The sequence below is a fragment of the Teleopsis dalmanni genome, chromosome 2, assembly GCF_002237135.1.
Source record: "Teleopsis dalmanni isolate 2A chromosome 2, ASM223713v2, whole genome shotgun sequence".
Lineage (NCBI taxonomy): Eukaryota > Metazoa > Arthropoda > Insecta > Diptera > Diopsidae > Teleopsis > Teleopsis dalmanni.
The window spans coordinates 161,611,543-161,626,663 of NC_051847.1; the positions used below are offsets into that span (position 1 = coordinate 161,611,543).

Sequence of the window (15,121 nt, forward strand, 5' to 3'; positions counted from 1 at the left end):
TAATATTGAAAAAAAAAAATAATATATATATATATATATATGCAAATACATAAATATATATATATATAGAAAAATACAGTATAAGAAAACAGAAAACAGAAAACAATAAGAATTAGTTAAGAACATTTAAGCTACGTACAATTAATTAGAGTACTAGAAAATTTTAGTAATTAAATCCTGCAAATCCTTACAAATAAAGCAGTAACTATTTTTGTAAGGATTTGCAGAGCTAGCGCACTGTTGCGGATTTCTACTCAAGATCCTCCACTTTGAGCAGATAATCTGTTTAGCGCGATATAGTATTTATGCAATTTTCACAGCAAATAATTATAAAGCATTTATACAGATTCTTTTTCTTAGTAATTGACTAACAAAAAATACAAATAAAATTTATTTTAAAATTTAATTATTGCTTTTTTTTGATTATTGTTTGGAAATATTTTGTCATTTAAGTGGTTTTCGGCTTCAGCCAAGAAATTGACAATATAAAATTCCGCCTTAAGATATTTCAAAATAATGTAAGGGAAAACAGTATTTAAATGCATAGTTTGAATAATTTTTTTATATGTTCTGGCAATATATTTAACGTATTTATATAAATATTAAAAAACCATATAGTAAACATACTTCCATTTAATAAATATATATATATATGTATAACAGTTTTGCTAACGCAAATATAGAAATTTTTTATGAATTTTTAAAATTAGTTTATTTTTATTTATAAATAAATCAGTTAATATTTTTACACTAAAAACATTTGTATGGATTCCCTTCAAAGATGAGATGAGAAATAGATACTGTGTAAGATACAGTAGAGAATAACAAAAAATGTTGATTTATTAATGTGTAACGAAAAATTATTTTTATACGTGTATTAAAAATAATACCAATAAAAAGTACTAGTTCTTTAAAGTAATCAGAATAAGATAGTAAACTTTTGCAATAAAGAATTGACATCATATTTCAAGTTATTCTTAGTAATTTGATAAATTCACGAATGAAAAATAAAATCCGTAGAAGGAGAAGTGACACTTTTCGGGGATTAGTTAAGAATTGATTAATGGACAAACAATTATGGGTTTTACTTGGACCTAAATATTACTGATTCGAAAAGTAAGACCAAGAACATCTAATAATAAGTAGTCAGAATAATATAGTAAACTTTAGGAATAAGGAATTCCAATGACCCATCAAGTTGTTTTTAATTAGATTAATTAATTGTGTGGACCTAAATATTAATAATTCGAAAAGAAAACATAAAACTACCAGGAGCATGGACAGTTATGCTGAAACAAATTTTTAAAATCGAATATTTTAACTCCTTATACGTAATTGTATAATATTATTAATATTATATTAATAATATAATATATTTTCAGATCTTTCAAATTATTTGAATCAAAAAACAGAGTCTGTTTCTTTAATAGTTTTTCATTCGAAATGCAATACTTTCAGATTATGAGCTGTAATTAAAAATAGTTAAATTAATAATTAGGTTGTTGCAATTACAATCAAAAAATTCTTATCGAATATTTACAAATTTATGAAATAAAAACAATTATTTACTGAAATCAACAATCGAGTTTAATTGGCAAATAATTACAAGAATAATTTTAAGTTCCGATCATTTGTTATCACAAAGAATTCAAGTATTTCAAAATTTTAATGTTTTTGTCATAAAAAATAACTGATAGTATTAAAAAATCGTGTTCTATAGCACCTATATCAGGATTACGTATTTACTTGGTTTTCGGTACATCTAAGTTTGTTAGGAGAACTTATAATCTTTCTTTACAATGGTTCTATTACAGTTTATCCACTGTTATTTAAATATAATTTTCCTTAAAAAATTGGATTATTCTTATTAAATATAGAAAAGTTTTTAATGGCTTAAGTTTATGTTTTTAATATGGTTAACAAAAAAATTATTTTTCACTACCCTTTACGGAACTGATTAAGTCAAACATTAAAAATCTATTACTACTTATGATTTGTTCTACTAAATTTTATGGATATCAATCACGAAATAAACACATTCACAATTTTTACTTTGTGGCCTAAATTAGTTCAAATATTTATATGATCAAAAAGTCAGCTAACAGCACCAAAAAGCAAAAAAAGGAAAAGAACTTAAAAAACTGTTAGCTAACGGCATTGAAACCTCGAGATTTAAAATAACAAAAAATTTCTATAAAATAATTTGTTTAAAAATTACAATTATTTTGTTATGTGATGTCATTGAGTTAATTATTCTAAATCTGAAGAAATAATTTTAAATAGAATATAGAGAACCGAGATTTTAAATAACAAAAAATTTTTATAAAATAATTTGTTTAAAAATTCCAGCTCATATTGTTATATGATGTCAGTAGAATAATTATCCCGAATCTGAAGAAATAATTTTAAATAGAACACATAATATAAGTAAACTTATTAAAGTGCCGTATATTAATATATACTTATAAATCAACATTTTTTGTATTAACAAATTACTTCTTGACTTCTTGACTTCTTTTCTAATTTTTCAATAAAAATATATTTTTTATTTTTTATTGCATTATTATTATTGTTATTCAAAGATTATAATTTAATTGCACTAGGTTTTATGAATGTATATACAAAGAGGTATGTAACTTCTTTTAGTATTATAGATGCTTTATTTACATTGATCAATTAAATATATTAGAACAATATTAAATTATCAATTATATATTTAATTATATCAGCTATGACATCTGATAATAAAGAAACCAAACTTGCAGTAACTCGAAAACAATTCAATAAAATTAAAATAACTTTAAATACAAATTAATTAAAATATAGTAAAAGGCTCACACACAATAACGATATGAAATTAAAAAAATTTAACTAATAAAAAAATAAAAATACAAATAAGAATATAAACAAATACACAGAGATGCATTTGATTTATTAAAAATTATTAAGAAAATAGTTAAATGGTTTTTATGTATAAATATCAAATACATATCACTATAATGGCCTATTATTTATTTATTTTAAATATTAGTACGTACATACATATGGAGTACGTAAAAATTAATATATATTCTTAAATATATAAATAAAAATTGATTTTAGAAAATTTATGTGTGCTACACAAGCTTATAATATTAACAAAAAAAGGAACTTTTAATTAATGAAATAAGAAATAAATAAACAATTAATTAAGTAAAGTGGCATTTAGCAATTTTACACTAATGAACTATAAAAATCTGCATGTAGGTATGTTTGAGTTTAAAATAAAAACAAAAGTTTCTGGAATAATTCATTTGCAGAAAATAGTTAAAAATTGTATTGATTTTAAATCGATACAACAAAAAGAGCAAAAAAAAAATCATTAAAAATATAATAATTAAAATTATATAAATCAATGCATAATTATGTGTTCTGAATTAGTGTAAATTGATATATACAATAAATACATATACATATATATATATAAATAAATATTTATATGATTTGTTACAAATGTTGTTTCCTTTGAAAATATAAAAACAATAAAATTAAGTTAAATAGCAAAATGTTTAGCTAACGTAAGCGCTTTAAATACAAATAGTTTAAAACAAGACAATTAATAATAAACTATATATAAAAAAATGAATGGATAAATGAATGATTATGATTACGATTATACCATTACCTTTTTTACTGAAGGATTTATATTACTATTATTATTTTATTATTAATGAAAACTACCATAAATCAATAAATGGATTTAAAAAAATATATTCAAAATAAATTCAATTAAGAACAATAATTTGAATTATTCCTTCGCTTAGTTCGAAGCTTCCAAACAAAGTTTGTGGGTGGCAATGTCCTTGCCACCAACAGACGAAGTAAAAATCTTTATTGAAAATGCATATATAAGTAATAACTATTTATTAAAATAAAATAAAATTAAATGAAATTAAATCATACACCTGCGAAGTAAACATCACCTATAATAAAAAACAAATAATTAAAAATATATTTAAAAAAAAATTAGTATGTTTTAGCCACTAAAGGATAATAAACTGGATATATATTCAAAGATTTTTTGCATTGCGGCGTCTCAATAAAAAGCATTTAGTTCTTTGCTTTAGGGTTCAGCTAAAACAAAAATATATCAAACATATTAATTGTAAACAATTATACAATTAAACAATTAAACAAATTAATAACTTTATTTTATTAAAGAACAAGAATACATTCAAAGATATATATGATGCATGAAAAGTTTATAGAGAAATAAAACCAAATTAGTAGAAAATTTATAGGTGTAAGCAGATAATTTATGTCAATACCAAAACAACATACAAATTATTTATAAAATTAAAATCTAATAATAAATATTTACTTTAAAAATACTACAACACATTAAAAGTAATTATAAATTGTTTTACATAAACAAATTGTAGGGATCATTCTATTAAAACTGTAAACACATAATAATTTATAATATAATAATAAAGTCAATATGAAGGAAAAAACGAACAATTAAATTATTCTGTATTACTAATACAAAATATAATTTATTATCAATAAATAAATAGAATTCTTATTACGAAAATGTACTGGAAATATATTCTTTCATTGATTCGTAGCTGCAATTATTCCAAATCAATAAAAATAAAGTTTTTTATTTAATTTTTAGTTTGTGCTTTAGATTAGAGCAAGGATTCGATTAAAATCAATTATTCGAATACTTGACTCTATTGATTGACACTACTTGACTCTATACATTAGTGACTGCAAATGATTGATAGTATTGATAACTTTAAATTCTTTGTCACTATCAATGGTTCTTCAAAACTATTATATTTATTTCTAAAACCTAGAAAAAATAGGTTAGTAGGAACTGTTAATAATGACAGTTCTTTTTGGACTTTCAATTTACTTAGATATACATTAAGACCGAAAAGTTTTCGGAAATTCTCATTTAAAATTCGCGCGCTGTATATTTTTCGATATTTTAAGTTTATGTAGTTTGGCAGCAATTAAGGACAATTACTATGCAAAAAATGAGAGCGATCTGTCAGACAGTTCGTTTACGGCAGCTGTTGAAACCAGTTCACCTCAGTAGTGCGTTGCGAAAAAAACAATGGAAAAAAATATTGAACAAAGAGTTTGCATCAAATTTTGTGTTTCGAACGAAATTTCGTGTGCAGAATCGTTGCGAATGCTACAAAAGGCTTATGGGGAATCAGTTTTATCGAAAACTCAAGTTTATGAGTGGTACAAAGCCTTTCAGGACGGTCGTACGACCGTCGAAGACATTTCGCAACGCACTACTGAGGTGAACTGGTTTCAACAGCTGCCGTAAACGAACTGTCTGACAGATCGCGCTCATTTTTGGCATAGTAAGTAAGGACAGTGCTGCCAAACTACATAAACTTAAAATATCGAAAAATATACAGCGCGCGAATTTTAAATGAGAATTTCCGAAAACTTTTCAGTCTTAATGTATTATCGTCGTTGTTACAACATATATACATAGTATTTAGCAGCAATAACAAAACAGTTTCTACTGTTGCTGTTCCATATTTCAATTCACAATTGAGTTCCAATTATACTCAAGAGCAAAATACTATCCTGTTACTTTTTCTCCAAAGCCGACAATATGCATTTGTAGACAACTATTTATTTATATAATAATATAATATAAATATTTTTTATTCTGCTTATCTTGACTTCAAGTGATATGGCTGTCAATAGTTCATCGACAATTTCGAAAAAAACTCTATTAACGGGACTTTAATAGTAAGCCACCATTACTACATACCAATGTTTGCTATTCATCATCATCTTCAATTTCTGTATCTCCCATTTAAGCTAGGCTCTGAATAAAGTAATTCCATCTGGTTCTGTTTTTCGTCAAAATCTTCAGCTCGTACCCATTTTTTTCGAGACTCCTTTATTTTCTTTTGCAATGTTCTTCACCGTGTTGTTTTAAGAACAAATTTTTTTAATTTAGCATAATTTTTAGAATTATAATTATTACTAAAGAATCCATAATATGGTTATAGGAGCATAGTAGAATATAGAACCATTACTATAATAGATGATTTGCGCTACAACTAATCTAATCTAAGAAAAATTATTGGGTCCAAAAGCGACTGAGTCTACATCCTAGAGCCATTCATTAACCACAACGACCAAGTGCCGGTCACCATCCGCCAAAGGGATTTTAAAAGTAGATCCAAGCGGTTTACAATAATAACAACAACAGGAAAAATTATTCATTCTTTTTTATGAAAATCTGAAAGTTTCTTATTGAGAGATTACTAATATTAAAACGTGAAGCTCACAAAATATATAACTTGAATTATTTGTCCCTTTCAGACACACATGACATTCGGTTTCTACACATAGACCCATTTGATAGTGTAGATTATGATATGCCCTCCTTGTAAGATTGGCTTATAATCAAAATGACAAACTAATACCTTGTAAATTTTCATTAAGTAGTTACTATATAAGTTATTGTAATAGACCAGTAGTTCTTAACCTTTTTTTAACCAAGGACCACTATGATATTTTTATTTTTTGTTGAGACCACAAAGTTTAAGAACAGCAAACTGTGTGATTATTTCAATATGCATTATGCATCTCTATTATAATATGTAATGGATTGTATAAGTGCATAGGTATATTATATAGACTACAATATAGGTATATAATTAGTTGCAAAAATTTTCTATGCTTATTTTCTAATAAGTGAGGTCTTAGTGGACAAACTACAATTTACGTAGTTGTAGTCGCGGATCACTGGTTGGGAACCACTGTCATAGACCATATTATATCCTAATCCACAATTAGTGGTATTTGAGTCAAATACATATATTAAAATAAAGGACCGGCATAAAACTTGAATAAGCCAAAAGAAAAAAATTAAAAAATGATTTCATAAAATATTATATTATGAATATGAATAAATCTTTAATGTTAAACGTACAGTGCAAACCAATCCGTACTCGCACTCATTCGCATTAGTTCTTTACATAAAAGGAGGAACATTTCAGCTGTACATTGAGTTTCTCATACTTTCGAAATGGAATTTAGGATGAAGTTATAAACAGCGAACAACTTTCGAAAATAATCATTATTCATAAGAATGTATCATAAAAATACATTTCAATTTAACTTTCGCTAATAGCATTTAAAATATGGCAGTTAAAAATTTTCCATACTTTGCTATTAGGAGCATCAGTTGAGTAGCGAAATAGATACACTGACTTTACTTGTGATTAACGTAGTCATTTGCATAGTCTTCTAGTGCAAAGTGCAGTCTTTACTGTGTCTGAAGTAGCATCTGAAAGTACTTAAACTGTGCATGCAGTGCTAATTACCACCTTGCGTTGTAAAAATTTATTGCCGATATTTAAGTATGTTCCGGGTTGGCTGCACTTTGGTATGCCAGTTCGCATGTGAGCTGCTCTGCGGCCTACAATCGCTAAGTTGCCATTAAAGCTAAAATCGTATAATTTAAATGCCCATAATGATTGCTTTTATGTTTTACATATGTAAATACCGCGGGTCGACAATGCGAAAATTCGTGCAATGCTCATCTTATGAGACAAAATGAAGTTCAACAGGTTCTGAGAAATAATGTATCTACTCGCCTGCTTAACGCCATGTAAATATGAAAACAAATCTTCTATTAGACGTCGGTTCTAAATTGCAGATATATTAAAAAACAATTTAATCAATGTCGAAGTGAATATTAATTCTTAATTTAAAATTAACAACCGCCAGTGAAAGAGCAATTTTTTTATTTAAATTTCAGAAAAATCTGATTGCATTCGATTTTGCTATCCATAGACTGCAGCAAAACTGATGAGAATTTCTTACTTCAATGTGAAGCTTGTTTTAATTTGAGGCCAGAGGTTATCGCCTTGCATAACTTTTGAAAAATGGTCTATCATGGCAGGTTCATTGCTAACGAAATTCTCTAATTCGAAAGCCACAACAAAGTGAACAAAGCGAGTTCATAGCTGCGTTAAGTCATACTTCCGTTTATGGGAAGATGAAAATTAATGGAAAGAAATTAAATTATTTTTAGTATACCATATATTGTATATGATGTCGCATCAAAAGACGACAGATAAAACTAATTGAGGACGGAATAACTTATGTATGTATAGCGAATCTTGGCGAACTACATTGGTGATAATCTTTGTCATTATAGTGCACGTTTCTGATAAATGTCGGTATTATGGATATATATGTTAGTTATATATATGCTATAGTAATGCCCAACGCACGATTAACTTTACTGTACTGTCAAAAATTTAGTTAAGCAAATACATTTCTGTAATATTGTACATGATTAAGGTACAGTCACTGGTTGTTGTATTTCATATAATTAGACTATAGTAAGAGTCGTCTACTATTGTACCGAGTGATAGGTATTAGTCGTGTGTGGGGCATTCAGTTGAGCGCTGACTGCATGCATGTCTGAAGTCAAGCGATTTGCTTTGTAACTGGTTAAGTAATCTGTACCAATTTTAATAATGATAAAACATAATGACTGATAAAACAGTTGTGTCTTGTTGAAATGGTAACTAGTAGAAACAGTGCTGCCAACTTAAAAATTTGATTTAGAGATTTAGAGATTTTTTTACCTTTTTATTTTTGCATCTCATAGTTTGCAACTTATTGAGAATAAAATAATTGGAGTAGTATAGAAAAATATATAGAAACAGATTTGTTCAAGGTTGGAATCATTTCAGTTCGGTGATATTTCAAGATCAATATGAATGATTATTATGATCGTTAGAAATGTCATTCTAATCTTATGGTTCTTCTAATAAAACATGTCTTAGGTAATTTTAGACAGTCTTTAATATTGAAGTTCAATATGTGGTCTTTGAGAAAGAAATTATGCGAATTATGCATTTTTGGCACTATAAAAGAAAACGATGTACAAAATTTGCTACAACAGTCAGTTTCAAAGATTAATAAATTGAATACATGAAGGATCAGGAGTTATTATGAGCTGGATATACATACTTCATATTTGAATATGTGAAAATCGGAAATTAATAAGAGTTTAATATACCTATGTATTTATTTCATAATAATGTCGGAAGACAGATCACAGTACCATTTTTGGAGTAACCAACCAGGGAATAGTAAAAAAAGACGGCCACGCAAAATGTAGACAAATGGAGCCAATTTGAATGAGAAATAATAAGTATCAGCAACATAAGAGAAAATAGGGAAATCTCAAATATCAGAGATTGATGTGTGATAAGTTTAGGTCTGCTGAAAAACTGCTGAAGAACAAAGAAAAAATAGGATTACAAATAATAAGTAAAGTTTATTTATCAATTTTTTTTAATTTTTATAAAATGTGGGTTCTGAGATAAGTATATTTTTTTTTGTATTCTACTAATACACTTTATTGTAGGGTAATTAACATGAGAGTTATTACCGGTTATAGTTAATATAAGTCTCACACATAATATTTACATCAAACCACCAATGCCATTGAAACAAATCCAAAATAAACTAAAAATTTATTAATAATATTTGCGTAGCGTTCAAAAGTTGATTATTATTATTAGAAGAAAAAATTGCAAATACATTCATCGATACTTAATAATGTATTCATAGTCATTTACACTGAGTACGGAAATTGTTTGTTAAAATAAATGTACGCACATTTATTAAAAACTCATCGAAGATGCTCTTCCAAACCTCTTCCACTTCACATGCATTATTTTTTATGGTTCGTGTTTTATTTCTGTGATATGTCAAATGATTAAGTAAGTGTTTTGCTTTATGATAGAAATGGAAAGATGTTTCATCATCTTATATCGTACGAATGTGTTTGGCATTCTTCTGTCTGGTTTCAATGAAATTTAGAAAAATTATTTTGCTTAATAGGAAACACATTTTGAATAATGGAATTGTTACTGAATATGTTTATAATTTAAAATAATTAATTAATGCAATTTATTAACAAGTGCGTTACTGTTTTCTTTTTTACATAAACTTATACATATTCATATCAAAAATACAATATATTATATATAAATTTCAAATGCTACAAACTCAACTCATGATTTTACAACTCCCTACTTTGTATATCTTAGAACACAAGAAATACTCGTATAAATATATTTTGCAGCATATTTTGAAAAACTCAATTAATATTCAATCCAAGAGTTCAATCCACTAAAATCGTTTCGTAGGAATGAATGGAGAAGTTCACCGCAATTGCGGCAATTTCATTCCAGTAATTAAGAGGCAGAGATGTGGTCAAGCGGTGTAAAACCTAAAGGTCTAGACTGATCTAAGCTAGAAAGCATAAGTGTGTCATAGGATGACGCGAAATATATGAAGGCGGAGAAGTTGTTGCGGGTTCGCGCGGGATAGGTTAGTCAAAGAGTCTTTGGGGTATGATAATCCCGCTGATGGAAGAATAAGGGGAAGTGTGGGTAGATTTTGAAATGAATGACTTTCACGACGTCAATAGGGAATTGCTGGGCGTTGAGACGTCGGAGGGTTATAAAGCCGAATAAGATACCCACGAGCGAGTATAAGATACTACTCGACGTTGCGAGTGAACTTTGTTTTGTCGTAAAGAATGGTGTCGGGGAAATGTTTGCCGTCACGTTTGCGCTTGTATATTTTATATCTGGATTTATTTCTATATTAAAGGAGATGATTGCAAACCAAATGGGGAAAGCGTACGAGAGTAGGAGGCTAATAAGCGTTTAATAGCAGAAGAGCTTAACTTCATAGTTAACGGGCGTTACTGATGACTCTGTCACTCTGTTATTTCAAAAACACAAATGGTCTTTTATGTATCGTAATATGCATTCATATTGAGTTGACTAATATATATAATTATATTCTAATTAAATATACATTATTCCAATAATATATTCTACATATTATAATCAAAATTTTCTAATCGATTCCATTGCGTTACAATAATCTTGAGAAAGTTTATATACTTCTTATTTACTATTGATTTTAAAACGAATCATATTAGTTTCATTTAATAATAAATTTATTACTTTAATAAAAAAGTCGCTTTTATATGGTTGTGTAGTGTTTTGCAAAGCTTCAAACACTACTATTTACCTGCACAAAGCCAGGCTCTGAGAAGACTTTTCAAAGTTCCATGGTACATTAGAACGAATGACATTCTCAGGGACATTAAGATTGATCACATCAAAAAATACATAAAGGATAGAGCCCTGAAATTATTTGCGAAAACTGACAGACTTACCAAAACCGCTTTATCTCAAATCTCAAAATGGTTACAGGCTCCTCGGGGAGGTATGCAGATCTGAGGGCAATTATTGCTTAGTCTGATGAAGTGATAAACAATAATCTAGTCAAGGTGTAGAGAGGGATTTTGAAGAAACCTCGAGTTAAAAAAGAGTATGAGTGCTTAAATGCACTAGCTCAAAACAGCTTCAACATAATAATAAAACACAGTGCAATTAAAATAATTTTGTGATCATTATCATGAAATTTTTTTTCTTGGCAATTGCATTAAAAGTTGAAATCTAAGAAAATCTTTTAATACTATTTCTTATAGAATGAAATTCTTATTGCAACCTTTTTAATATAAAAGTAGACTATAAAGTTTATCTGAGTTAGTTCCATTTATTTCCCCATTGGAATTCAAGTTCCATCTTTTACTTGTTAATAGAGATTATTAAAAATTATTTGCCATGCTTTCGCCTTTAATAAATGTGTTCTTCTTAGATGTAAATATATCTTTTTATATTTAACTATTTTAAAAAGGTTATGCTTCTTAAGTTTTATTTCATTAAGTGAAATGAATATTTATGTCTTGTGTTTTTCAGAAGACATAAATGAAATGTCCTTAATTTTTTAAAGAGAAAGTTGAAAAGATTTACATTTCTGGTTAAGCGCATTTTCATAAGCCAATTATTTTAAATTATAAAAAATAAGCAAATCATCAAATGAAAATGCGTTTCCATTTTGATTAAGTTAATTTCCCTAACAAAGAGCAAGAATATTTAATTAATTATGTGCCATAAAAAATGTCAAAAATGTTTATGCTCCTTCTAATGAGGATATATTTGTTATGGGCGGCAGTTGAGTTTATTATTTGTATAATCCTAGAACGTGAAGTGAGGGTGGCAAGCTAGCGGCGATTATAAAGGAACCATAGTAACAAAACAGTAAATTGCAAATTATTATTTAAGTTAAAGGAAACGTTGAGTTTTAAAACAAATCTGAGGATTAAATTCAATGTCAAAATTTTATTTCCACAAATACCAAGAACAAATTGCCTCTTTCCTAGACAACTCAAATACAAATTTAACTTACTTAGAGAAGCTTTTTTTTTTTAATTTTGGTAAATTCTAAAATTTTTTAACTTCAATATATAAAATTTGCTAAAAATAAGTTATACTTATTTTTAGGAGGAAACAGAAATGAACAGTTACAGTGAAAATAATCAACAGTTTCCCTTTTTATTCGGTTGCAATTTGGTTATTTTAAGTTGCCTAGTATAGTAATACGTAAAGCTTTCTTAAACAAGAGTTTATAACTACAACTAACATAGTAAGGATGTTATTTAATTTTCTTCGTAAGTTGAGCCTTTTCTGAGTTAGTGCATCTGAGCACTTTTACTCTTTAAAAGCTGGGGGGTTTCTGCAGAGTCCCACCTTTTTCTTTGACTAATTTATGTGTTCCTCAAAAGCTTCGTGATTATTCGATGACTGGTTTAAGGTATGCGTACAGCCCTGTGGGGCTAGTGATTATTCTGAGGTTAGATACTGCTAAGTAGGGCAGTCTGTCGGTTTTCGCAAATAACTTCACGTATTTTTAGACCGGGTCTATTCTAAAGTCGCTTAGCATGTCGTTCGTGCGGATGTACCATGGCACTTTGAAAAGCCTTCGGTGAGCCTGACTTTGCACAACTTACAGCTTCTGAGCAATAGAGTCGGCAGTTTTGCTATACGTGTAGCACCGATAGAGCAGTGCGGGTGTGATTATGTGGTTGTAGATCAGCTTTTTGTTCTTCGCGCTAAGATTATTTAATTTTGTCAAATAATTAATTCAACAATAAATAGATATATTTCGTTTATACTATAAATACTATATATACACGATGGTTGACTTTTTATTCCTCACTTATATAACATTATTGTGCAACTGTATTCCGACAGAGGTTATTGCAAGAAACATTTGCTTTCATGGACATAATTTAACAAAATTCTAAAGCCCTGAAAATTGGTTTTCTCGATCGTCTGAGTTATTGTAGTATTATTGTCAATGCACAACTACCACAGCTCGAAAACTGAACTTTCAGATTCAGTTTGCATTTGCGAAGCAGTCGTGGGTATATGTCCAAACCCATATTCAAACATTACTGATAAGATTTTTTACTTTGAGTTTATAATTAAATCGTTCTTATGAAAATAATCATGATTTCGATGTGTTTTGGTTAACGTTAGTTATGACAAAAGAAACTATTTTCTTAATATTAACTATTGTTTATAACTTTACAAAGAAGCTATGCAAATATTTATCTACAAGTTCGCTAATCGCAATAACGGAAAGCAAAATTCCTTCGCTTCTAATTTGACAGGTACGAGTTCTAAGCCTGGCACTGCAGTCCAAACTAATTATATACGGACTATAAACTGCTTAAATAAAAATTCGAATATTTCCTAAGATCACTGATAATGAGTGCTTGGCAATACTCGAAACAGCGTTATTTGGTCAGCCAAATTTCAATAAATTAAAATAAATTTTTGTTCTTGTCTTCTTTGCTATTCGAATTCGTCTAACTTTAATAGTTTCTTTTCGTCATAAAGTCGATCCGCTGTCACCAAGAAAAAACTACATTAAAAATTTTATTATTTTTGAAATAATATTTTAACAACAAAATTTTAATAATTTTCATATAATATTTAAAAAAATTCTATTTTGAATAATTTTTTTGTTACGAGACTTGTTAATTTAAGTGAAAAATTTTTCCTCGAACAGTTTTATTAAAATTGTCTTGAAATAAAAATAATTTTTATTATATTAATTTTTTCATATTCATCTGAATATTAAAAAGATTTTCATGTCTCAAATGAACTTGCAGTTAATTGTAGTATGAATATCGTCATTAAGTCAATATATCAATAAAATGTTTATGTTAACATAAACTTCAACGTTTATCTTTAATGTTTTATCAAAACGTCGATTTATTAACATTTATTTTATTTTTATTATGTCGATTGTACGAATAATTAATCAACTTTGAATACAAAGAGTTTACAAATTTTATTGCATGAAGTTGTGTTTCCGTTACTTGTTAAAGGAAATCGATCGAACTTCATAAATCTATCGTTGCGAGAACACATCTGCTCATTAATCAAATCTATCTCCGACTGACTAATTAACTAACAAACAGTTTCATGTCTGAATATAAATGAGTTTATAACATTATTTCTAGCGGTGTTTACAATATAGGCTGTCTGTCAATTTATTTTAATATGCAATTGATTTCTATTTTATTAAATGAATTTAATAAACAAATGGATAATAGATTTCTTTTTTTATTATTTTTTTTTTTTACAGCAATTATATGTAAAATTTCCGCAACGGCTGAAATGGTTTTTATTCACCTAAAAACATGGCTGATAAGTGGTTAAAGATAAAGGACTGAAATCTCAAATTACAAGTCTACAATGAAACATCATATTTCCAAATAATTATTCACGAATTTAATTCTACACACAAAATCTTCCAACAAATGAGCCAAATTAAAAGATAAATAAATAAAATATAAATAACATTAAAAGAGATACATATGTATATATTTACACACACATAAATAAATCTAAAAGCCTGGAATATATATTCCATAACAATTAAGCGCTTTATGAATCATGAATCATTTGTAGCGTAGTTCAATCAAACCATAGGTAATTCGGTAATTCGGTAATCCTAAAAATCCATAACGTCTTACAGGTCTGAGGACTTTACGCGAGAGGAATTATGTAGCAATATGACGCACTTCTCAATCGGAACGTGATGAATCGAAGCGAACTGCTAACTAAATTCATTGATTTTTAATATATTTGGAATATGCAATTGCACGTACCACGTACCACGTACCACTACC

General features: G+C 27.7%; 1 protein-coding gene across 1 annotated transcript in view; it reads left to right on the forward strand.

Annotated features, from left to right (window-relative positions):
* The window catches only part of LOC119685960 (acetylcholinesterase), an 86,982-nt gene extending 72,207 nt beyond the window's left edge, over positions 1-14,775 (forward strand). Inside the window, exon 10 of the mRNA XM_038100381.1 lies at positions 14,575-14,775. Within this exon, the coding sequence (XP_037956309.1) occupies positions 14,575-14,648 (74 nt within the window). The 3' untranslated portion in view covers positions 14,649-14,775. The remainder of the gene's footprint in view (positions 1-14,574) is intronic.
* Positions 14,776-15,121: the final 346 nt, after the last annotated feature.